General features: G+C 43.6%; 1 protein-coding gene across 1 annotated transcript in view; it reads right to left on the bottom strand.

Moving 5' to 3' along the window:
- RBL2 (RB transcriptional corepressor like 2) overlaps positions 1 to 24446 on the bottom strand; it is a 910854-nt gene that overhangs the window by 405574 nt on the left and 480834 nt on the right. The window contains exon 15 of the mRNA XM_044082019.1: positions 16306 to 16470. Coding sequence (XP_043937954.1) covers positions 16306 to 16470 — 165 coding nt within the window. The remainder of the gene's footprint in view (positions 1 to 16305; positions 16471 to 24446) is intronic.

Raw genomic sequence — 24446 nt, 5'->3', positions numbered from 1 at the left:
AGACTTAGCTTTCTCCTCCATTTTTCTGAGGACAGCTTGTGCCTTAGGGCCAAAGAGAAATTCCTTATTCAAAAGAGCATCCAAAAGGTTGGATTTAACTTGCACTGGGAGGGCTTATTCCCTTAGCCAAGAATGTCCCCTAATGACACACCCAGTGGTTGCGGCCCTGCTGGCAGCCTCCAAGGCATCAAATCCACAGTGTACAGAGTGCTTGACCACTTGTAAGGTGGAGCTGCAAATGTCCAGTAATTCTTTAGGTAAACTCTTATTTTTAATAGCCAACAGCTTTTGTCTCATCTGTTCCAGTAATGTTTCTTGATGTTTTATTATGTGCAGCTGGCATGTGCATGCCCTCATAGACAGAGTGGCAGAGATGTAAAGCTTTTTGCCAAATCTATCAAGGGCTCTACTCTCTTTATTATTGTGTAGGGGATTTCTGGATGTGCTGGCTATTGCACTCTGGGAACCAGGAACAAAAACCTTTGGGTCTGCTGATGGGTTCTTAAAGAGGTGCTTATGCAAATCCATAACCCTGTAGAATCTGTCAGGTTTCATGGGTGCAGGAGAAAAGAAGTCTGGTTTCAAAGAGGATGCTTGAAAAACATCATCACCCACCTCCAAAATAGGGGGAACTGCCACAGGTTTAATTTCTAGTAGGTGGAGAAATTCCCTGACCCTCTTCTTAGCTTGGGGATAGTCATGCTCTTACCAAAGGAAAAAATCCCCCAGGGAATGTAAGGTTTCTCCTAGGGATAGATCCTCAGAAGGGGAAGCAGAAGGCAAAGTTTCCTCTGAATCAGACTCCTGAAAGGAAACCAAAGAGGGATCCTCCTCAAAGACTGAGACCTCCTGGTCAGAGTCCTGCCTGATCTCAAAAGGATCTGTAATAACCCCTGGGAATGGAATTCTTTTTCTTTTTTCTGAGAGGGGTTCAGGGTGAGAATGTCTGTCCCCAACCAAGGAAAGTAGATCCTCTGCCAATTTAACCAAGTGCTGTTGATAGGGCTGTGGGCAAGAGCTGGTAGAGCTGGAATAGAAAGAAGATGACTTTCTAGGTGTAGTTTTTTGTTTAGGCTTTGGGACATCAGGTGCACAGGCACTCAAAATCCTTGGAGCTGTTGTAGAAGTGCTGTGTTCGCTGGAAGCTGAGACCTGCAAAGTGGTCTCAGACCCAACCGACAAATGTCAAACAACTGGTGAAGATGTTGAGGGGTGTACTGGACTATGAAAGGGTCTCGATATAGGCCTTTACTACCACCTTTGTTGCGGATGGAGGTTGCAAAGGCACCTCACTGACTTCTGCAATAATCAGTCTTGAAGAGCTAGAAGATGGCGAACGGGTGTCTTCAGTAGGTCTGAGCTTGGACCGTTTGCACTTAGGAACATCAACCTCAGGATGGGAAACTGACGCCATACCACACGACTCGCTAATGAACCTAGCTAAAATGTCTGTCCTATGCTGAATAATTCTGGTCACAGAAATAACAGTTAGGGACACTGTGGTCGGGCCCAAACAGCTGACACAAAGGGAGTGGAAGTCTCAGTGTGGGATTTGTTTTCCACATCAGAGACCGTTGTTAACTTTGACATTAGAGAGTAAAAGTAAAGATTTCCCCAATGGGGTACGTAGCTCTCTGAAGATTTCACTCTGGTGCGGACCGGCCAATGCACATACTGGATGTCTGGTTCATGCTCTGATGGAAAGAAGAACTGAAGTCATGATGTCGGTGGACTCCTCTTACACCCCAGCATACTGACATCAGGAAAGGGCATCTGCCGGCCATAGGAGGAGGGAAAATTTTTACTCTGGTAGTCGAGCTGGCCAGGGGCTTCCAAGGTGGGAAATCCCACAAGTTAGGACTGCAACAGTGAAACACGAAGAACATCATCCAAGAATGAGATTAATATTGTCTACAGTAGGATTGATGTACATCTACAGGAATTGTTTTTGGAAAATGCTATCAATTACAAGACCTATCACTTTCTAATAGTTGAACACCCTATAGTGCCTAGTATATTTGGCATCCCAAAGGTCCACAAAGATATACTTAATCCACCAATGCTTCCAACTGTAGCAGCGGGAGAATCTAAGACACACCCTTTGGCTAAATGTATTGCTACTAAAATTAGCATCTGTTAAATACATTCTAAAAGATTCATGGGACTTTTTGGGAAATATCACGTCTGAATTCTTCAGTCTTGATTGGCATTTAGTCACAACTGGTGTGTGATCTATTCTCTTGCATTCCTCATAAGGTCGATATTGAATGGTTCAGAGAGTTCTTGAATACCCAAAGTGATTTTAATAACAGGGATATCAATACTGCCTGTGAATTCTTAGAGTTTGTACTTTCTAACAATTTTATATCCTTTAAGGGAGAATATTCTAAACAGATTAGTGGGGCAGCTATGCACACTGCATGCATCCCTCTAATGCCAATATAGTAATATGGCTCTGGGAACAAGAACACATTTTTACATCCAAGTAAAATGCTTATTTAGTGACATATTTAGGTTCCTGGATGATATTTACTATTTGGAGGAAAATGAAACCAAGAGAATTTGTGGATTATGTCTAGGGCACCACATTTTTTTTTAAATTTACTTATACTTAATGCAAGAACAGCATTAATTACTTAATGTGACTTTAGTAAAAGACTCAGTTAAAGGGGAGTTTAAATCTAAACCGTTCAGAAAAATGACCTTCTCCAATAATTACTTACATTTTAAGAGTTGTCACCCATACAAACAAAAGAGAAGTCTAGTGAAGGGCCAAATGGTCAGGTTGGCCAGGATCATCTCTGACAATGAAGATCTTCGAGTGAAGATAAATAAATTAAAACAAATATTTTTTGACAGGAATACCCTGAGGTGATGATAAACAAAATTGAATATGAAATGTTTCAGGGGAGGAAATTAAAATTCCCTCTATTAGGAAAGGGTTTACCCATTACAGATGGGATGGATGCAAGTGGCACTGTTGAAAACGAGGCCCACATCAGGCTATGAACACAGTATGTTATTAAAATATGGGCCTGAAAGTCACACTCTAAAATAATTTACAATAAGCAATTGGAACATACTGCCAGTTGACCCTGAACTTAAAAAACTTCTGGGTGACACACCTACTTTTTGTTTTAAAAGACACAATAACCTCAAAGAAAAAGTGGAGAGGATGGTAAAATCAGATAACCAAAATTCAGAAGCAAGAAAGGACATCAAGCAGCTAATAAAATGAGCACTTGTTTTTCTTTCGGCTTTTCCTGGTTAGGGGTCACCACAGTGGAACTCTGGTCCGCTAATGATTGGCAGTAGATTTTTACGGGGGCTGAGGTGCCAGCTCGACGCCCAACCTTCAACGAAGGCACGCCCATTCTACACATGCCTTTCGAACGCCACTTGACCGCGGGGAGGACATGCAGACTCCACACAGAAGGCGCTCCAGCTGAGAATCGAACGGGAGAACCTCTTGCTCTGAGGCAACAATGCTACCGCTGCACCACAGTGGCTTAATAAATTTAATAACACAAAACACTGTGCACTTTCATCCCGTACATAAGAAACTCATGGGACTTTAGAGTGTATTAAAACTTACAGAGAAAATGACCCTATTTATATATGTTTATACAGACGTCAGCCAATCAAATACCACAAACAGTGTAATTAACAAGTAGCAAGTTAATTATAATTTAAACAAAATACAAATAAAACCATATAACACTTAAATAGAGTCATAGTAAAAAACATGCCCTAATACAGAAATATATTAAAACTATTTTAAACTTTTAAAAATATTAATATACTAATGTTATTGTCTAATTTTCAGGACACTTTTCAAAGACAAATTGTCATTCATCCCTGGCAGGTTAGCTGCATTTAATCTAATCTGCCAGTATAATTCTTCATATTCTAAAAAATTCTCAAATTCACCCCCTGTAACATTAAAATTTACTTTGTCAATAATGAAAAAATAAACCTTTTAAAATTGTCATAATCAAGGGAGTGGCTATATAAATCATTAGTAGACTTGTGATTTTAATGCCCCTAAGGTGCTCATGACCCTATCTCTGAGTTTCCTATTAGTTTTTTCTACGTAAAATGCTGTACACGAGATGCAGATTGCCAAATACACTACTCCCATTGAATTACAATTCTCAAGCTCCGGACAGCTGATCGAATGATAAAATTATTCAGTTGTGACTTATGGATATCATTTATGTATCTACAAATGGAACACACACCATATTTTGACATTTTGGATAGATACTTGTCATTTTTACCTGTGACCTCCACTTCCACTAACCTCTCAATGTTTCTACCTCTACTAAATGTAAAAAGGGGGAAATTACCGAATTTCTGTTTTTCTTCATTGAAAATTAAGAGCCAATTAGAGGTTACCAGTCTCTTGATTCTGTATGCATCTTTGTTAACTGGGAAACCTACTCGTGTACCAACTCCTAAGCTCAACGCTTTCTGGAATTCATAAACTCCAATGCCCTAGATCAACTTATCCACACCCTCACCATGGGCAACTATATCATAGACCTAGACATTACCAACATGAGTGACCGGTGTTCCACATCTGAAGTCAACTCCTCGTTGGTCCGATCTGACCATAAGCTTATCACGCTTGATATCCACATCCCGCCCCCACCCCCCATTAAGGAAACCACAGTAAAAAATTTCTTCAAAGCCAACTTCATGCTTCTCAAGACAGAAGTGGTGAACTTCATGACATCCATGCAGCTGGACAATACAGTTACAACTGCTGAATCCTACACAAATGCACTCTACAAGCATTTACACCAGTGCATGGATCGTGCTATCCCAAACAGAGCCAAGACGCTATCCTCCAAAAAAAGGAAGCCAATCTGGTGGTCCCCTGCCATAAACAAACTGTACAACAGAAGGAAGAAACTGTTGCAAAAGAGAGTAAAATCCAAAGAGTGAGGAGCTCCCTGGTCAGCCTCAGTAAGAAGCTAAGATCCCTTATAAAATCCTCCAAAGCTAGCTATGAAAACAAAATCACCACTAAATCCAAGGACAACCACAAAGCACTCTATAGCTATGTCAAGAATTTAGATGGCAACACCCAGATCTGCTCTGAGTTACAGCACAAAGTCATGAAAATTACAGAACCAACTGATATTGCCAACATCTTGGAAGATTCTGTGGTGATGTTGCTGCGGTAGTAGTGTCACCTCACAGTAACATGTCCTGTTCGATTCTCAGCTAAAGCGTCTTCTGTGTGGAGACATGCGTGAATGGGCGTACCTTCGTTGAAGGTTGTGCGTCAGGCCTGGCAAGTCGGTACGTAAAAATCTACTGCCAATCATTAGCGGACCGGAGTTCTGCTGTGGCGACCCCTAACCGGGAAAAGCCGAAATATATAACAACCTCCTCATTCCCCTTCTTCTACACTACTGTGTTACTATATTACCCTTACTAGTTCTATCCTCTGCAGCTTTTTAGATGATTCTGATGATGAATGTAATTTCTACTGAAGTATGTAAATTTTTAACTATGTACTCCACTTTGATGTACTTATTATTCATTTGTATTTTCATGTCTATTATTGTACACTCTTGATGTTATGCTGCCCTATCTTGCCTTCATTCTTGCTGGTTGGGTTAGGAACCGAGCATCGGTTCCGACTCAGCTGCACAGTAAAGCTCGAGAGCTCTCACTGGCTAGAGGCTACACTATATCCCATGATGACTAACGGTTGTTCCTCGGATCTCATTTGCCGCTTGCAGCTTCGGGATTGCTCTTCGCTGGCTCAGGCTAAGTGACTTTATTTTTTGGTATTTCATTGTGGTTAATAGTAATTTTTCTAACTGCTTATTTCCTTTACATGACGTAGTTACCCTTTCTCAGCAAGTCTTTTTTTCTATCTCTGTTTATTGTCTTAACTTGAACCCCTTCTTCCTTTTTAAGGCCTACTTGGCGCTGCCCAGAGGAATCTGTTTTAGTTAGAGGATTTCTCTCCCCTTTGTCCTCTTCCCGTTTAAGTTAGAGAAGTCTCCTAAGTTAGGGGAGTGTGTCGATTAAGTTAGAGACCCTCCTCTAACTTTTTTATAACTTCCCTACACCTGTCTTTCTTTAAACAAAAAAACAAAAACAAAAAAAAAATATATATATATACACATACGAGAGAGATTTTTACTATCCTTGCTTTATTGTGAAGTGGTGTTGGTACTGTGCGTTTGTTACCAAAATAGTTATTTTGTTTCTTGACTTTAGTACCTTTTGTTAGTCAGGATGTCTAAAGAAGTTAAGCAGTCAGAATTTAAAAAGTTTGACTCGTGCACACAGAAAATGTCTCTTACTGACGGTCACACCAGCTGTGTGTACTGTTTTGGCACTGTCCACCTGCAGGATTCCTGTTCGGTCTGTCCATGGGTTCAGTTCCTGGGTCCTGTGTCCATGGGTTCAGTTCCTGGGTCCTGCAGGAAAGGAAAAACAAACTTATTCTCAGGGATTTATTGAAGGGACCCTTTGATACAGTTGAAGGCAGTCAGGCTGCAAAAACCATAGACAAAACTCAAAAAACTTCTTCGGCTCCGGGCTCGGTGTCAAAGAGACATGACCAACCTATTTCTTTGGAACCGATACCTAGCGGTTCTGACAGACAAAAATCTACTTCGGCTCCACTTCTGTCTTCAGAGCCATCAAGTAGTAAAAAAAGGAGCCGGTCACAGTCATTGGAACTGATTCAGTCGGTGCCGCAGTCTCCCTTGCTTCAATCTGTGGCTGATAGCCATAAGTCCTCCCGTTCCTCTTGGAGCCTTTCGGATGATGTGGACAGAGTGTTGAAAAAGTTGCTTCATACACCAGCCTTGACAAAAATTCTTTCCAGCCCAGCCCAGAAGGTGGTGGAGCCGACTCCAATAGTGTTTTTACCCTCGGTTCCTCCTTCGATTCAGTTGAGTTCGGAGCCAGAGTGCCTGGAAGTCCTTGTGGTGGAACCTTCAATTCCAAAGCCCGCTCCGGATGTTTTGGTGCCAGTGTCAGCTCCGACCACTTCGATACCCTCTTCTGTCGAAGGGTCTGGGGGCTGAAACTCCCTCGTCGGCTCCAGGGAGGAAAGTAGGACTGGACCCATGTCGGATCTGACTTTTCCACTTGGAGCTTCAGCGCAGGTCAGTTCGGCGCCCACATCTGCCTCAGAGCCCTCGTCCTTGTTTCGGGGGAAATCTCCTGGCTCCTTGGACTGGGAGTCTCTCTCGGCTCTAGATCGGGTGCCTTCAAGGTGATGAGAAGTGTGCTTTCCTCTGAGACTGCTTCACCCTTGACTACAGCTACTTTTCCCTCCTAGGGCCCGGTGTCAACCTCTACATCACTCCTCCAGCTCCTGCGTAGAAAACCAATGCCCCAGGATGCCCCAGTGGGCGAAGTCCTCTCTTCCGAAACCTCTCCGGAACATCCCACAGAAGAGGTCTCTTGGAAGAGAACGTGTAAGAAGAAATGCATAGACTCCCCCGAGTCTGTCACGTCTGATACCAACTTAGAGGAATCGGAAGGGTCCCCACAGTCACCCTCTGAGAATGTTTCATTTTCAGACATCTTAGAGATCCTGAAACAGAGAGGTGGCTGGAAACCCCTTTCCCCTTCTGAGGATGAGTCTGTATACCTGAAGGCATTTGGTTCTTGACCCCCCCCCACCTCTTGGGTGTCTCCGCCCTTTGACCAGCTGCTGGGTGTGGTCAGTCGGAAGGCGTGGGGCTCACCGGAGTCTGTGGAGCTCGTACCAAGGAGGCCAAACAAATTTATCACAGCTCCGGAGGACAAATAATTTCTAACAAAAGGAGTCCTGGTAGATGCTGTGGTGGTGGCGGTGGTCACTAAGTAGGAACTCGCTGAAACTTCTGCATCTGTCCACCCGCTGAGTAAGGGATCTCGTACAATGGACAGATACGGGAAGCATACGTTTTCTTCAGCAGCCTTTACCCTTAGGTCGCTGATTTACCTATGCCGTTTTACTCGCTTGCAGAGGGATCTCCTTAAGGAATTAGGAGATACCCTACAAGGTGCTACAGCTCAGGGGTTATCTGACAAAAATTAACTCTCAGCTTACGACATTAACATCTATTACTAACTCATCTGTGCATCTCATTTCCTATGCAGCGAGTGCGATGCAAGAATTTCGAAAATCCGACCAACTCTGTGTCTTTTTCAGACAACAGGAAAGGTGTTGCAGTTTCAAAGGTTACCTTATCAAAATGGCTCACAGATACCATCACTTATGTCTATAACCTGCATAACAAACAGCTGCCAGGCAAAATTACAGGGTATTCAACTAGAGCCATGGCTACTTCTGCTGCCTTCCAAGCTAAACTTCCTTTGGACTCCATTTGTGCAGCTGCCACATGGGTCAACCCTCACACCTTTATTACTCATTACAAAAAGTACAGTTTTGTACCTACCATAAATGTAGATGTTCGAGGATCCACATTGCTGCAGTCCTAACTATTGGGTAGTCCGCTGTCCAGTCGGCCCGAATACCAAAGTATAAGGCTGATGTCGGTCAGGGCGCATTAGACTGACGTCAGTACGTCAGGGTACTAATGCGCATGACCGACGCCATATCCTCAGTCTTTTCTTGCCCCAGATGTCAGAAGACCCTAAAAAGACAAGGCCCAATATACCTGCACCAAAATATGTACAATATATACAAAAATATCAGCATATAACCTCACCTACACAACCACCCCTAAACACAGAGGGGAAGGAGGGAGGGTAAATTGGACTGCAGCAATGTGGATCCTCGAACATCTACATTTATGGTAGGTACAAAACTGTACTATGTTCTTCGAACCACATTGCTGCAGTCCTAACTATTGGGTAGAATCCCAAAGCAGAGGTAAGGGAGGCTGGCAAATCATAAAGAAGCAGGAGCTGACAACATGCCTTGCAAAATAGCTGTGGCAAAACCAGCCCTAGACTTAGAGTAGAGAGGAAGGTGATAATGCTTAGAGAAAGTATGCACTGAACTCCAAGTAGCTGCCTCCAAAATATCCTTAGTTGCCACACCCTTAGAAATGCTGTTGAAGTGGCAGTAGCCCTAGTGGAATGAGGCCTAATCCCAGCTGGAATCTCCTTGCCATGATGGGAATAACAAAATGCAATGCAAAACCCAATCCACCTAGAAATAGTTTGTTTTGACACAGGCTTGCCCTGCGAACTCAAAGCAAAAGAAACAAACAACTGCTGAGACTGCCTAAAATCCTTAGTCCTGCTCAAATAATAACGCAATTGCCTGTGCACATCTAAAGTGTGCAAAATCTTTTCCCCTTTATTTTGGGGTCTGCATAAAAAGTAGGCAAATGAATAGTTTGGTTTAAAGCCACACTAGAAACCACCTTAGGCATAAAAAGAAGGATTAGTGCGTAATGATACCCTATCCTTATGGAAAATCAAAAGGGCTCTACTGCCATAAGGGCCTGCAACTCAGACACCCTTCTTGCAGAAGTAATAGCCAACAGAAAAGCAGTCTTCCATGACAAGTATTTCAATTCAGCAGTAGCTGCAGGCTCAAAAGGTTGTAGAGTAAGTTTTTCCAACACAAAATTGAGATCCCAAGCAGGAGCAGGAGCTCTACGTGGGGTCTTATATTCTTTGCCCTCTAAGAAACTGCTTGAACAAAGGATGCGAAAACAATGGTGGGTCACAATCATAGTGAGCTGAAATTGCTGCAGCATGAATCTTAATGGAAGAGAAGGACAAACCTTTGTCCAATAACTCAGTAAGATATTGAAGAGCCACACTCAAATTAGGCTCAGAAATCTCCAAATTCTTTGCTGTACTCCAAAATAAAAATCTCTTCCATTTTTCTGCGTACACTTTCCTTGTACTAGGTCTTCTAGCTTCCATAATCACATTTAAAACTTGTTGAGGAAGTTGAGACCTGCTGTGTTTCAATACAGAATATGCCAGGCTGTTAGATGAAGAGAGTGGAGCTTGACATTGAGCAGATGACCGTCCTTCTGAGATAACAGATGTGTAATCAAAGGTAAAGGCCATGGAGGCTTCCTTACCAGACTCCTTAGTAGTGGCTACCAGTGTTGCCGAGGCCAATCTGGAGCTATTAAAATCATCCTTGGCTTGTCTTGTCTGACCTTTAAGAGCACCTTTGGAAGAAGAGGCAGAGGTGGAAAGGCATACACATGAAGATTTTTCCAACTGAAAGAAAGAGCATCCACTTTCCAAGCTGTGTGATGAAACCCCTTTGTGCAAAACTTTGGCAGCTGGTGGTTTAGTGGAGAAGCGAACAGATCTATGTCTGGAGTTCCCCAGGACACTGTCAATTTCTGAAATACATGAAGATCCAGTTTCCACTCGTGGGGATCCATGATTTGTCTGCTTAACACATCTGCTAAGGAGTTCTGTGCTCCCGGCAGAAACCTTGCCTGAAGAGTTAGTTGCAAGCTGAGCGCAGTCTCCCATAAAATCATTGCTTGCCTGCATAGAGGATAAGAATGTGTTCCCCTTGTTTGTTGATGTACCACATGACAGTTGTGTTGTCTGTTAGAATCAACACCTGCCCTGGAAGAAGTAACTCCTTGAAAGCCAGTAATGCAAACTGAACTGCTAACATCTCCTTCAAGTTGATATGTAGATGCTGTAGTCTGGCAGGCCACTTGTCTTGTATCCACTTTCCATTTAGATGAGCTCCCCAAGCAATGTCCGAGGCATCTGTCGTTAAAATCTGACTCGCCTCTGGCCGGGTCACAGAGAGTCCCTTGTTTAGGTGACATTCCTGAGCCCACCACAGAAATTCTTTTTGAAGGCAAGGTATTATTTGAATGACAGTGTCCAAATCCTGGCAGTGCTGTGTCCATACATTTTTGAGATACCATTGCAGCTTCCTCATATGCAGTTTGGCATTGGGAAGCACCAGAATACAAGATGCCATGAACCCTAATGCTTGAAGGACTGTCCTTGCAGTCAGCACGGACTGATGAGATAGTTGATGGAAGTAAAAGGATAGACTCTTTTGTTTGTCCGGGGTTAAAAAGGCCATCTGGGCTGCTGTATTCAGTCTCACACCCAGAAAGCACATGTCTTGAGAGGGTACTAGACTGGACTTTATTTCGTTCACAGAATACCCTAGGCATCTTAGCACTGCTATAACATATTCCAGATGCTGTAGAAGGTCTTCCTTTTCTTGAGCCAAAATCAGGCAATCGTCCAAGTAAGGATAGATTTGAATTCCTTGTAGCCTGAAGTAAGCTATCACTGGAGCCAGAACCTTTGTGAATACTCTGGGCGCAGTAGATAAGCCAAAGGGCAATGCAGAGAACTGATAATGAGAATTTCCAGCTCGAAAACGCAGATACTTCCTGCAACTTAGTCTTATAGGCACATGAAGGTAAGCTTCCTTGAGATCTAAAGTTACCATCCAGTGATCTTTGCCCAGCAGAGGTAAAAGCTGTTGTAACGTCAACATCTTGAACTTTGGAATGTCCAGATAAGTGTTGAGGATAGATAAATCCAAAATTGGTCTCCACGTGTTCCCCTTCTTTGGTACTAGGAACAGGCGAGAATAAAATCCTAGGCCCCTTTCTGATACAGGGACTGGCTGAATGGCCCCTATTTGGAGTAACAGAGAAATTTGCTTGTGAGCCTCTGTCCTTTGTGGAGGAGGAACGTCTGGCATGCCTTTGAAAGGGGCAATGTATGGAAATAAAACCTGTAACCGTGGTGAATGATATCCAACACCCATCTGTCTTGAGTAATTAAATCCCAATTTTCTTTGAAAAGAGACAGTCTTCCTCCCAAAGGAGCTGCCAGACGAGAATCTACTGGCAGCTGAAAAGGCAGGTCATTGGGTCTGTTTACGAAAGGACTGACCCCTGCCCTCACCAGAAGTCTGAGCAGGTGAACTCCTGTTCTAGGCCTAAAAGAACCTTGAGCTCTGCCCCTACCACGTCTAGACCTACCCCTAGACTGGGGATCATAAGCAGGATATGTCCATCCCTTAGTAGGCCAATTTCTACTAAACTTCGGTGGCTGCACCTGCAAAAAGTCTTTAACAGTTTGCATAGACTTAGCTTTGTCCTCCATTTTCTTTAAAACTGCTTCCACAGGTGAACCAAACAACACATCAGACTGTAAAGGAGCATCCAAAATCCTTGTCTTAACATGCTCAGCTAAATTCTGATCCCTCAACCAGGCATGCCTGCGAAGAACAGAACTAGTGGCAGCCACCCTCGAGGAGGCCTGTACAGCATCAAAACCACATTGCAAAGAATGCTTACCCACTTGTTCAGACACATGAACTAAATCCAGCAACTCTTTACACTCAATACCTTCCGCCAAAGCATCCACCTTAGATTTCAATTGTGAAAGGAGATAATTTTGATATTTTAGCATGTGAAACTGACAATTCAACGCCCTCATGGCTAAAGTGGAAGAAGTATACACTTTCTTTCCCCATCTATCCAAAGCCCTTGCCTCTTTATCAGTGGGAACAGGGTTTTTAACAACAGAGGCCTTAACACCTTTAGGTCCCTGAGAAACAGTTTCGGGTCTGCCCTAGGACTCTTAAAAAGATACTTATGAGCTTCAGGCACCCTATAGTACCTATCAGGTTTAACAGGAGCAGGAGGCAAAGAATCAGGATTCAGGGAAGCCTCTGCAAAAACATCTTCCACCACATGCAACACAGGAGGTATAGCTAAGGGCCTATGCTGGGGTAAAAACAAGAATTCCCTAAGCCTTTTCCTGGAATCAGAGTAATCCTGGCCTTCCCATTTAAAGTGTTCCCTCATGGAATGCAGAGTCTCTGTAAATGAGAAATCCTCAGGAGGAGAAGCTGTAGGAGTAGAATCATCCACATCAGAATCAGAATAAGGAGGATACTCTTGCAAATCTTCCACAGAAGACTCAGAAGCCTCTGAACACTGTTCAAAACTCTCAAACTCAGGTTCCACCCTAGGCCTCTTATCAGGAGGGGGCATAGAACCTCTAATCATAGTAATCAAATCTTCTGCCATTTTAAGCATATGTTTCTTAGGCACAGAACCTGAAGTGCTAGGAGAAGCCCCCACTGAAGCCAAACTTGGCCTACCTCTCAAAGAAGTTTTGGAAACAGAAGGAGAGGCTCTAACTACCTTGGGAAGAGAGGGAAGAACAGTTACCTGAGAAGCCCCTTCAGCCTGGCCTACTTCCTGAGAAGGCACATCCTGTAACAGTAAAGTCTCTGCCTGAGACTCCAAAGAAACTCCTGGCAAAACCTCTGGCTCCTACTGAGCCTTCTAAAGAACCGACGTCTGGGACTGCCGGTTCATCAACCCTAGGCTTTGCTGTTTTGTCCTTGCGCTTTTTGGGAAGCGGCGTCAGAGCATCCGACGGCATTTTATAATTGCAACGCTTCCCAAACACTAACCTGGCACAGTCTAACCTTCTCTTAATAGTGCGTTTGTTAAATCTAGCACAAGAGCGGCATCCAACAACGTCGTGCTCAGGCCCAAAACAAGGTATACACAAGGTATGGTAATCCCTATGAGGTATCTGTTTCCCACAAGAAATACAGTTATTCACTTTTTCTGACATCCGGTTAAATACTGAGGCAAGAAAAAACCAAAATGTTCCCCAACGGGGTACTTAGCCAACTTTGATCCGGTCTGAAACTCCGACTTCAGAAAATTTCAGAACGCCAACCTGCACTCGCAAAACTGCTTCTGCATCGGACCATGCGGCAAAAAAGACTGAGGATATGGCGTCGGTCATGCGCATTAGTACCCTGACGTACTGACATCAGTCTAATGCGCCCTGACCGACGTCAGCCTTATACTTTGGTATTCGGGCCGACTGGACAGTGGACTACCCAATAGTTAGGACTGCAGCAATGTGGAACGAAGAACATCAGATGTGGCCCCCAGAACAGGGTTTCCTTTCAATCCACAGTTCTGAAGAGTTTATTCCCTTGAGCCACCCAAGATGAAGGTGATGGGGACGCTGTCCCAACCAGCAAGAATGAAGGCAAGATAGGACAACATAACATAAAGAAGTTATGTGCTCACCACGCAATTTGGTTTTGTGAAAAAGACAGCATGCCTGCTCAACCTGGTTGACTTCTTTGAGTCAGTCACCAGGGCTGTGAATGAAGGTAAAGCAGTGCATACAGCCTACCTCAATCTGGCCAAGGCCTTTGACACCATTCCTCACTCGAGAATTACTGATAAACTCGCCAAACTAGGCATCAACCCCTATATCACTAGGTGGGGTGCAAATTGGCTCACAGATAGATCACACAGTGTGAAAATAGCAGACTCTAAGTCAGACTGCCGACCAGTCACAAGTGAAGTCTCACAGGGATCGGTCGTGTGTACTCTCCTGTTCGAAATCTACTTCTCAGAAGTTCAGGCCAACACAAAGGGACTCTGGCTGACCAAGTTCACAGACAACTGCAAGCTGGGAACCATTGTTAACTCCCCAAGTGATGCAGACATCCTACAGAAAGGCCTCACTGAAACCAATGACTGGTGTGAAACCCATGGCCTTAAGCTTAATGCCAAAAAATGTGTCATCATCCCCTTTGGTAAAAACTCAGTTCCCACTAATTATCACATCGATTGGAGCCCACTGAACACTGAAGGCATTATAAGAGATCTGGGGCGCAGGTTGACAGCAACCTCTCCTTCGACCACCACATTGCCACTGTGGTCAGAAAGTCCTTCAACGTGGCACATCTCATTACCAAGGGTTTTGCATCCAGGAAGAAAGATGTCATCATCTCTCTCTCTAGTCTCCCCCATTAGACCAATCATCGAGTATAATGCCCCATTTGGCATGTACCTCACTAGACACCTGCAACAGCTGGACAGGCCACAGAAGTACCTCAAGAAGAGGATCACAGGCATTAAACACATGTCCTACACAGACAGACGCAAAAGACTCCAGCTATTCTCTGTCTCATATCGCCTACTTAGAGGTGATCTCTGCTTGACTTACAAAACCATGTCTGACCCAGCTCTGTTAGAAATGCTGCATCTAAAGAAATCCCAATCCCTCCACACCACACACTCCAGAAACCTCAACCTCATTACCACAATCAACAGAACATGCTGGAGGGACAGGTTCCTCACACAGAGACTGCCCATGCTCTGGAACAGACTTCCCATACATGTCAAGCAGAGCACCTCTGGGTAATAGAAAGTTCACCCCAGGGATCACTCCAGTGGCTCTACTTGATACAGGCACTGGGAACTAAAGTCAGGCAGCAAGATGCCAGGGTATTTCTATGGGCTAGGCTTGTAAAGGCTCCGGGGCCATTAGCCTAGTACACACCTATGAACCTATGAACTATGTAAACTTGCCTGTGTCACAAGTAATAATTCAATAAAGGTATTTGAAAAAAAAAAAAAAGAAAAATTATACTTTCAAATATAACATTGATCCTTACTACACTTGTCATATATTTACATTTATAACTTAAAATCTAAACTCCTAGACGGCCTCTGGCTTTACAGATCAAGAACATTTTTTGTGTGATAAAAAATATCTCACATTCACTGTACAAAATCTCTAAGACACAGTCAAACACTTTCTTTCCTTCTGCTCACTACATCATAAACTAAGGTACACTGAAAATCAGTAGCTAAATATTTAAACAGTACAGTTATAGCAATGCATTAAACTCTATAAGGCAGTTTTGGATGTCAGCAACAATAATATTTTCATAGAGACATTTACTGTATCTGCTTTTCCCTCACAACAACTTCTCAGTGCTAAATATTTCATTTTTAGAGACAATAGCAAACAAATTTTCTGTCTTTTTGTAGACTGAAAATGGACTACCACAAAATGCAGGCAACACAGAATGAATCAATTGTCTTTGAAAAATCTGTTAATTTTAGCTCAAAAGTGCAAAAGTCAACTTTTTGAATTCCAGGTACAAGTGAACACCAACATTTGCAGCAGAATTCAAAAGGTGGTTAGATGTGGATGGTATAGCCTTATCCTCAGATGGCCTTACTCCCTTACCCCATTTAGTTATATAATTAATTCTGAGTTTGTAACACCTTAGACAAAGGGAGAATCCCCCATGGAGAAGTCCCTTTTGAAGAGTATGTTTTCATATTTTTAATACAGTTGCAGTAACGACTGCTAAACAAAACGGCTACGAACAAAAATGCTTGATTTACAGTCCTGATGCACAGAAGCAGTTTTAAAATAATTTTCTAAGCCATTAAAATAATTCTACAGTAAAAAAGCACATTTTGATGTGTGTAGCTTTTCTTAATAAGTTCCAGAACATTCCCAGACTTTACCTACTGTGTATTAAGGAATAATACTAACCTCTTGGCAGGAAGGGACCTTATTGTCAGCATCTCTGATCCCAGTCCAAAGAGGGGAACTTTTCTTCCAGGCTAAACTTTCTATAATTTGTTCCTCGATATTGTTCAGATGTTTTACTACCTCTCTGAAGAGGTTATCTTCTGCTCGAATTGTCACCTCTATCACCTGCAAAACATGTGAGTTCCATATTATCAAAGGGCACCTAAAAATAAGTTTATTTTAAATCAAACATGGACAGTGAGACAATAAAGTACCGTTGTGTACACGTACCATAAATGTAGATGTTTGGGTGTATTCACTGTTGCAGTCATCACATTTGGGTCATCTGCCTGCAGGTAGCCCTCATCCGGCCTGAATACCAGAGTCTTCGGATTTCTGCTTCGGATGCTGTCACTTCTTCCATGGCGTCAGGGGTATAAAACATGCAGCCGACGCCATTACACCAGTTTGTCTTGCCCCAGATGTCAGGCGCCCCCACAATAGGAAGCAATTATATGGTATGGTAAAACCCCATCAAAAAGCAAATACACATGAAAAAATATATACCAAACAAGAAGGAAAGGTAGTGCCAAGAGAAGTCAGGGGGCTGGAGGGAGGGTAACCAGGACTGCAACAGTGAATACACTCAAACATCTACATTTATGTTACGTGTACACAACTGTACCATATTCTTCATGTTTCACTGTTGCAGTCATCAAATTTGGGTAGATTCCCAAAGCTGAGGAAGGGAAGATGTAATTAAAGACCATTAGGGCCAGCTATTAAGCCCTGCAAGACTGTTGTGGCAAATCCAGCTCTGGATTTAGAAAAGATAGGCAGGTGGTAATGCTTGTTGAAAGTATGTACAGAGCTCCAGGTAGCAGCTTCTAGAATGTTCCTGGTAGGGATTTCTCTGAGAAATGCTGTAGAGGTAGATGCAGGCCTGGTGGAATGTGATCTTATCCCCTGTGGGGTAGGTTTTCCATGGTGCTTGTAGCAGAAATGAATGCAATGGGCTATCCATTTGGAAATGGTTTCCTTTGAAATGGCCTTCCCCTCTGCCCCTGCAGCAAAGCCAACTAGCAGCTGCTCAGATTTTCTGAGAGGTTTAGTCCTGTCCAAATAGAATCTAAGTTGTCTGTGCACATCCAGAGAGTGCAGTATCCGTCCCTCTTTCTTTTGTGGATTAGGGAAAAAAGTAGGCAAATGAATGGACTGGTTTAGGGCCATACTAGACACCACCTTGGGCATAAAGGAAGGATTAGTCCTGAGGGAAACCCTGTTTGCATCGAAGATAATGAAGGGTTCCACTACCATGAGGGCCTGAAATTCAGACACTCTTCTTGCTGAAGTGATAACCAGAAGTAAGGCTGTTTTCCAAGAAAGGAATTGCAACTCTGTTGTTGCAGCTGGCTCAAAGTGGGGGGGGGGGTGAGCTTTTCCAATACAAAGTTAAGGTCTCAGGCTGGAGTGGGAGCTCTCCTGGGGTGGGGGGGGGGGGTCTTACATTTTTGGCTCCTCTAAGGAATTGTTTTAACAAGGGGTGAGAGAAGAGGGGTGGCTCAGTATTATAATGTGCTGAAATGGAAAAGGCATGAATCTTAATTGACAAGAAGGATAGGCCCTTATGGAGCATTTCGGTTAAGTACTCTAGAATATGAGGTAAGCTGGGCACCATTGTACCCATCCCCAGAGCCTGGCTCCATGAACAGTATCTTTTCCACTTTTCAGCATAGGATTTTCTGGTACTAGGCCTCCTTGCCTCTAGAATGACATCCAGCACCTGTGCTTACTGAGGGATGCTAGAGGAGAGCTCATGGAAATAGCCAGGCTGCAAGGTTCGGGGTTCGAAGCTGAGGGTGCAGAATCTGGCCTGCCTGCTGACAGCAGGGAAGTGGGTCTGAGGCAGGTGCCATGGTTGTAGCAGTGTCATACTGCACAAGAGGGGGTACCAGTACTGGCATGGCCAGTCTAGTGCAATCAGTATTGTCCTTGGCTTGTCCTGTTTGATCTTTAGTAGAACCTTCGAGAGGGAGGTACAGGGGGAAGGCATAAACCAAGAGACTTTCCCAGGTAAAGGACAGGAAATCCACTTCCCAAGCATGACTGTGGGAAGTTCTGGTGCAGAATTTGTTCAATTGGTAGTTCTGAGGGGAGGCAAACAGGTCTATCTCTGGAGTCCCTGATTTATTCCTCAAGAGGTTGAATATTTTGGGTTCTAGTTTCCAATCGTGTGGGTCCATGAGATTTCTGCTTAAGTCGTCTGCCAGAGAATTTAGTTTGCCTGGCAGGAATTGAGCTTGTAGGTGTACTTGATAGCTCAAGGCTGTCTTCCTCAGAGCCATGGCTAGTCAGCAGAGAGGATAGAAGTGGGTTCCCCCCTGCTTGGTTATGTACCACATAACTGTGTTGTCTGTCTTTACCAATAGTTGTCCTGGAAGAATAAGGTCTTTGAAGGCTGTCAGAGAATTCTGTACAGCTAACACTTATTTTTGATTGATATGCAGGTGCATCTATCTTGGGTTCCATTTGCCCTGAATGCACTGCCCTGCCCTGCCATGTGTGAGCCCCCCATACATAGTCTGATGAGTCTGTTGTTAGGGTTTGGGTGGCAGGGGGTAGAGTGAAAGGGAGTCCCTTGTTGTGGTAGCAGGCCTCTGCCCACCAAAGGAACTCTGTCCTTTGACAAGCAATGATAGGAATCATTGTTTCCAGGTCCAGAGAATGTTGACACCATAGACTTTTTAGATACCATTGGAGTTTCCCCATATGCAGTCTTGCATATGGAATTAGCAAAATACAAGAGGCCATGAACCCCAGAGCTTGCAGTATTTTCCTTGCAGATAGCTGGGTTTTTGTGGCCAATAGTTTGAAGTAGGTTGTACAAATAAACTTCTTTCTCCGGAGTGAGGAATGCCATCTGGGAAGTTGTGTTCAAGCATGCTCCCAGGAATACAATCTGTTGGCAGGGTACTAGGTGAGATTTCTTTTCGTTGATGGTGTACCCCAGTGAGGTTAGAAGTTTCTTTACAAATGCCAGGTGTTGTAATATCAAGTCCTGGTATCAAGTCCTGGCTTTCTGCCTGAATCAAACAATTGTCCAAGTATGGGTAAATTTGAATATTTCTCTGCCTGCAAAATGCAATGGCTGGAGCTAGACACTTTGTGAACACCCTGTGCGCAGTAGATAAGCCAAAGGGAAGCGCAGAGAACTGAAAGTGCATGCAGCCTGCCCTGAAACGTAGGTATTGCCTGCAGGATTCTCTTATTGGGATGTGCAGGTAAGCTTCCTTTAAGTCTAGGGTCACCAGCCAGGCATTCTTGGCTAGCATAGGAAGAAGCTGTTGAAGAGTTAGCATTTTGAATTTTGGAACCACATGAAAGGTGTTGAGAATAGAGAGGTCCAGGATAGGACGCCAAGAGTTTTCTTTTATGGGTACCAGAAAAAGTCTTGAATAAAAACCTTGTCCCCTTTGTTCTGCTGGGACAGGTTGAATAGCTCTGATACTGAGGAGAGAGAGAACCTGCTGTTGGGCCTCTGCCCACAGATTTGGGGGGAGGTCTGGCCAAACATCTGGGGTTGGTAGTGTGTGGAAGTGGAATCTGTATCCTCGGGTAACTATGTCCAAAACCCATTTGTCCTGGGTAATGAGTTCCCACTTTTTTGCATGCAGGGTGAGCTTTCCTCCTAAGGGAGCAAGTAGTTGAGCAGGGCTTGGAAGGGTTAAGGTTAAGTCATTCTGCCATTTTTCCATAGGGAGGGGTGGCTTACTACTCCCTGCTTTGGAAGTGGGAGCCCCCCACTGCTTAGATCTGTGCGTAGCCTGAAACTGAAGTCTTTGTGGTCTGCTGTTCCTGGGTTTGGACTGAGAAGGCCTGGAAAGGACTGCTTCTTTGAAGGCCAATGCCTACTGAATCTGGGGGGCTGTAGTTGTAGGAAATCTTTAACAGTTTACATAGATTTGGCTTTTTCCTCCATCCATTTGAGGACTTCTGCTATGTTGCCAAAAAAGTGGTCTTGGTTTAAGGGTGCATCCAGTAATTTAGCTTTAACATGGCCTGGCAAGTTCTGTTCCTTAAGTCAAGCATGCCTTCTAAGTACAGACCCAGTGACAAGAGTCCTGCAAGATGCTTCTAAAGCATCAAAACCACATTGCAAAGTATGTTTACCAACTTGTTCTGTAGAATGCATTAAATCTTGCAAGTTTTTGTGTTCAGCACAGTCAGGAATCAACATCATGTTCTGTTTAAGTTGTCCCATAATATGCTGCTGATACTTAAGCATATGAAACTGGCAATTTAAAGTCCTAATGGCCAAAGTAGCAGAAGTGTATACCTTCTTACCCCATCTGTCTAAGGCTCTAGAATCTCTATCAGAAGGGGTAGGATTTTTGGCACCAGTAGCCTTAATGCCTTTTGGTCCTTGGGAAATGGTCTCTGGATCCGCAGTAGGATTCTTGAAAAGGAACTTGTGAGAGTCAGGTACTCTGTAGTACCGGTTAGGTTTTCTGGAAGCTGGAGGTAAAGTGTCTAGGGTAAGGCTAGATTCCAAGAAAACATCATCTACAATAGCCAGTACAGGAGGGATAGCTAGAGGCCTGTGTTGAGGCAGGAGTAAGAATTCCCTAAGTCTCTTTTTGGACAGAATAGTCCTGGCTTTCCTAGTGGAAATGCTCCCTAAGGGTATGGCAATGTTTCACCAAAAGAAAAAGTCTTCCGGAGGGGAAGTAGAGGGAATGGAATCCTCTGCATCAGAATCCTCATAAGTAGATAAGGGCAAATCCTGGTAATTAGAAGGAGCAGAGATATCAGATTTTTGATCAGAAGAATCAGAAAGAAAATCGGTTCTAGGTCTCTTAGAGGGGGAAGGCTGACTTCCCCTGATTAAGGTAATAAGATCTTCAGCCATTCTAAGCATTTGTTTTTGAGGCATATGGGCCTGAGTCTGCAGTTTGGTCAACAGTTTTCTAGGTGTAGTGCGAGTTATAGGCCTGAGGAATTCGGTACTTCTAGTTGGAAACGATACCGTTAGTTTAATATGAAAGTCTGTAGGCCTGAATACACCCTCAGAAGCTGGTGTCTGCACAGCGGCTCCGGACCCATCCATGGTAGAGACATCCGCAGGTTCCATAATCGAAGAAGCATCTTGTGGCATACTGGACTCCGAATGGTTCTCAGTAGAGGCCTGCAAATCTGTAGTAGTGGGTATCAGGGGCTGCGAAAGCACCTCACTGAATACCAGCGGACTGGCAACTAGCTTAACGGAAGCATCGTCCGCAGTTTTGGACCTATACGGTCTGTCTCTGTCCTTACATTTTTTCGGAAGATCGGTAGTCAGATGGCTTAACAAAGCCATTTTGGAGTATGGACATCGAGAACGACAGTATTTGGCTACAAAAATAGCCCAACGACTAGTAGTTTGGGTGTTGAGCAAGGCACAAAAGCGACAGTGAGGGTCATTGTGGTCTGGGCCTAAACAGGTGATGCAGTAAGAATGAAAATCTCTATGAGGTATTTGCTTTCCACAGGCAAGACAATTGTTAATTTTTTCTGACATCGGTTAGAGCATGAAAAAAAGATCCCAACTGGGTACTTATCTTTTGAAGACTTCGGGTATGAAACTCGAAAACGAAAATTTCAGGAGACGGCCGACCAGCACTTACGAACTGTTTCGCTTCAGGCACCGCACGGCAAGAAAGACTGATGCAATGGCATTGGCTACAAGTTTTATACCCCTGACGACCTGACATCATGGAAGAAGTGATGGCATCCGACGCAGAAATCCGAAGATTCTGGTATTCAGGCCGGTTGAGGGCTACCTGCAGGCAGATAACCCAAATGTGATGACTGCAACAGTGAAACATGAAGAACATCTGCATTTCCTGGTTATAAATCTTTACATCTCAGACTTAAGAATATAAACTGCAGCATTACTACCAATAAATAATGTACACAAATGAATGGATTCCGGGTACAGTGGCAGTGCTAGTGGTCTTAATATCGGCATCCTGAGAACTGGGAAAGCACATCCATCATCCGAAAGCAGCATGCAAAGTGTGAAGGACATGAGCGGTCACTAAAATGTAATACCCCCATTCTGTGGGGGAGTGACAACTTTGCTTTGGAAGGGAAAGTGATGGCATGTGATAAAAGTGCATCATTTTTTGCTGCGAGTAAGCTTCAGAATTAACACATGTAACACAAACACATATGTGTTTTTCTCAAGATTTAGTTTACAAGATACCCCACACCAGTAATCTTGACTGCATCAGTTTCAGTTGTAAGGGTCAGGTTCAACAGGCGTAACTCAAACACGTACTCAAGTCATGATCCGTCATGCATGATACACATGTTCGTACTCACTTTAGCACCTATGGTGTCTACTGTGAATCAGGGTCATGTTGAGTAAGCAAAACGTTCACACACTAGTACAAACCTTGGCTGGTGTAGTTTGTGTTGTATACAAACATCAGAATTTGATGCGCACAATACTGACATACACCAAAACACAAACAAGTACTCACCTTGCCTGCTCCACTTTCTGTTGTGAGGATCAAAATTCAGCATGCATGGTTCTTAAACAGGAGTACACATCTTGGCTGTCACAGTTTATGGTGTGAGTGAGGATTAGGATATGGTATGGAGATACTCTTGTGAAGTAACTCACTATGAATGCTGCAGTGTCTGCTGTAAGTGAGAGTCAGGATTCAGTACACGACATTCACATCAGTAGTTATCTTAGTTTATATGGTTTCAGCAATAACTATGCTTCTGATTCATTGTGCATTACACACACACACACACACACACACACACACACACACACACACACACACACACACACACACACACAAATGTGCAAGCTCACAAACACGTAGTTTTCTGTTGTGTCGGGATTCAGAATGCATGTAGAAGTGGACCGATCAATATAGGAGCTGCAGGTTGTGCTGCAAGCTGCAAAGACAAGTATTTGTACATGCGATTTTTAACTGTGCATATCATATCCTGACCTCTGCACACAGCACAACACAAACTACACCATCCAAGGTTAGTGCTAGTGTGCAAGTGTGTTGCTTACTAAACATGCCTATGTTGTTGAAGTTTCGGCTGTGAGTCAAGTTCAGGATTTAGCACACATGACAATTCCAAGTGAGTACTTGCCTTATACATGAGTCAGGAGCAAGATGCAAAAGAGAGTAGCAGGCAGGCAAAGCCTCAACTAACTCACACATCTGCTTCTGGGGTTTCCAAGTAAGCTCACAGGTGTATTCACAGTTGACAGCTCTACAACGAAGAAGGAATGTAGCACTTGTGACGGCATGATTCCGATTTTAAACTGACATACATTGTGAAATGAAATGTGACATGGACAGTCTACAAATGGGAGACTACACAGGAAAAGTGGGAAAAGTACAGTTGTGTACACTTACCATAAATGTAGATGTTCAAGTGTATTCACTGTTGCAGTCATCACATTTGGGTTATCTGCCTGCAGGTAGCCCTCAACCGGCCTGATTATCAAAGTCTTGGGTCCTGCATCGGATGCTGTGTCTTCTTCCATTATGTCAGGTACTCAGGGGTATAAAACATGCAGCCAACGCCATTACATCAGTTTTTCTTATCCCAGATGTCAAGTGCCCCCATAATGGGAAGCAATTATATAGAAGGTTACACCTCCAACAAAAAGCAAATACACCAGAAAGCTTAAATACAGTAAACAAGAAGAAAGGTATAGCCAATAGATGTCAGGGGGCTGGAGAGAGGGTAACCAGGACTGCAACAGTGAATACACTCGAACATCTACATTTATGGTAAGTGTACACAACTGTACTATGTTCTTTGTGTTTCACTGTTGTAGTCATTACATTTGTATACATTCCCAAAGCTAAAGAAGGGAGGAGGCAGTTAGAGAGCATTAGGACCAGCTATTAAGACCTGCAAGACTGCAGTGGCAAAACCAGCTCTGGATTTAGAAAAAATAGGCAAGTGGTAATGCTTGATGAAGGTATGTATAGTGCTCCAGGTAGCAGCTTCTAGGATGTCCGTGGTAAGAACACCTCTGAGAAAGGCTTTTGAAGTAGGTGCAGCCCTGGTGGAATGTGATCTTATCCCCTGTGGGGTAGGTTTTCCATGGTGCTTATAGCAGAAATGAATGCAATGGC

The sequence above is a fragment of the Protopterus annectens genome, chromosome 8.part1, assembly GCF_019279795.1.
Source record: "Protopterus annectens isolate FY-2018-M chromosome 8.part1, PAN1.0, whole genome shotgun sequence".
Taxonomy (NCBI): domain Eukaryota; kingdom Metazoa; phylum Chordata; order Ceratodontiformes; family Protopteridae; genus Protopterus; species Protopterus annectens.
The sequence above is the reverse complement of the archived record's forward strand: the minus strand, read 5'-3'. Positions and strand labels throughout refer to the sequence as shown.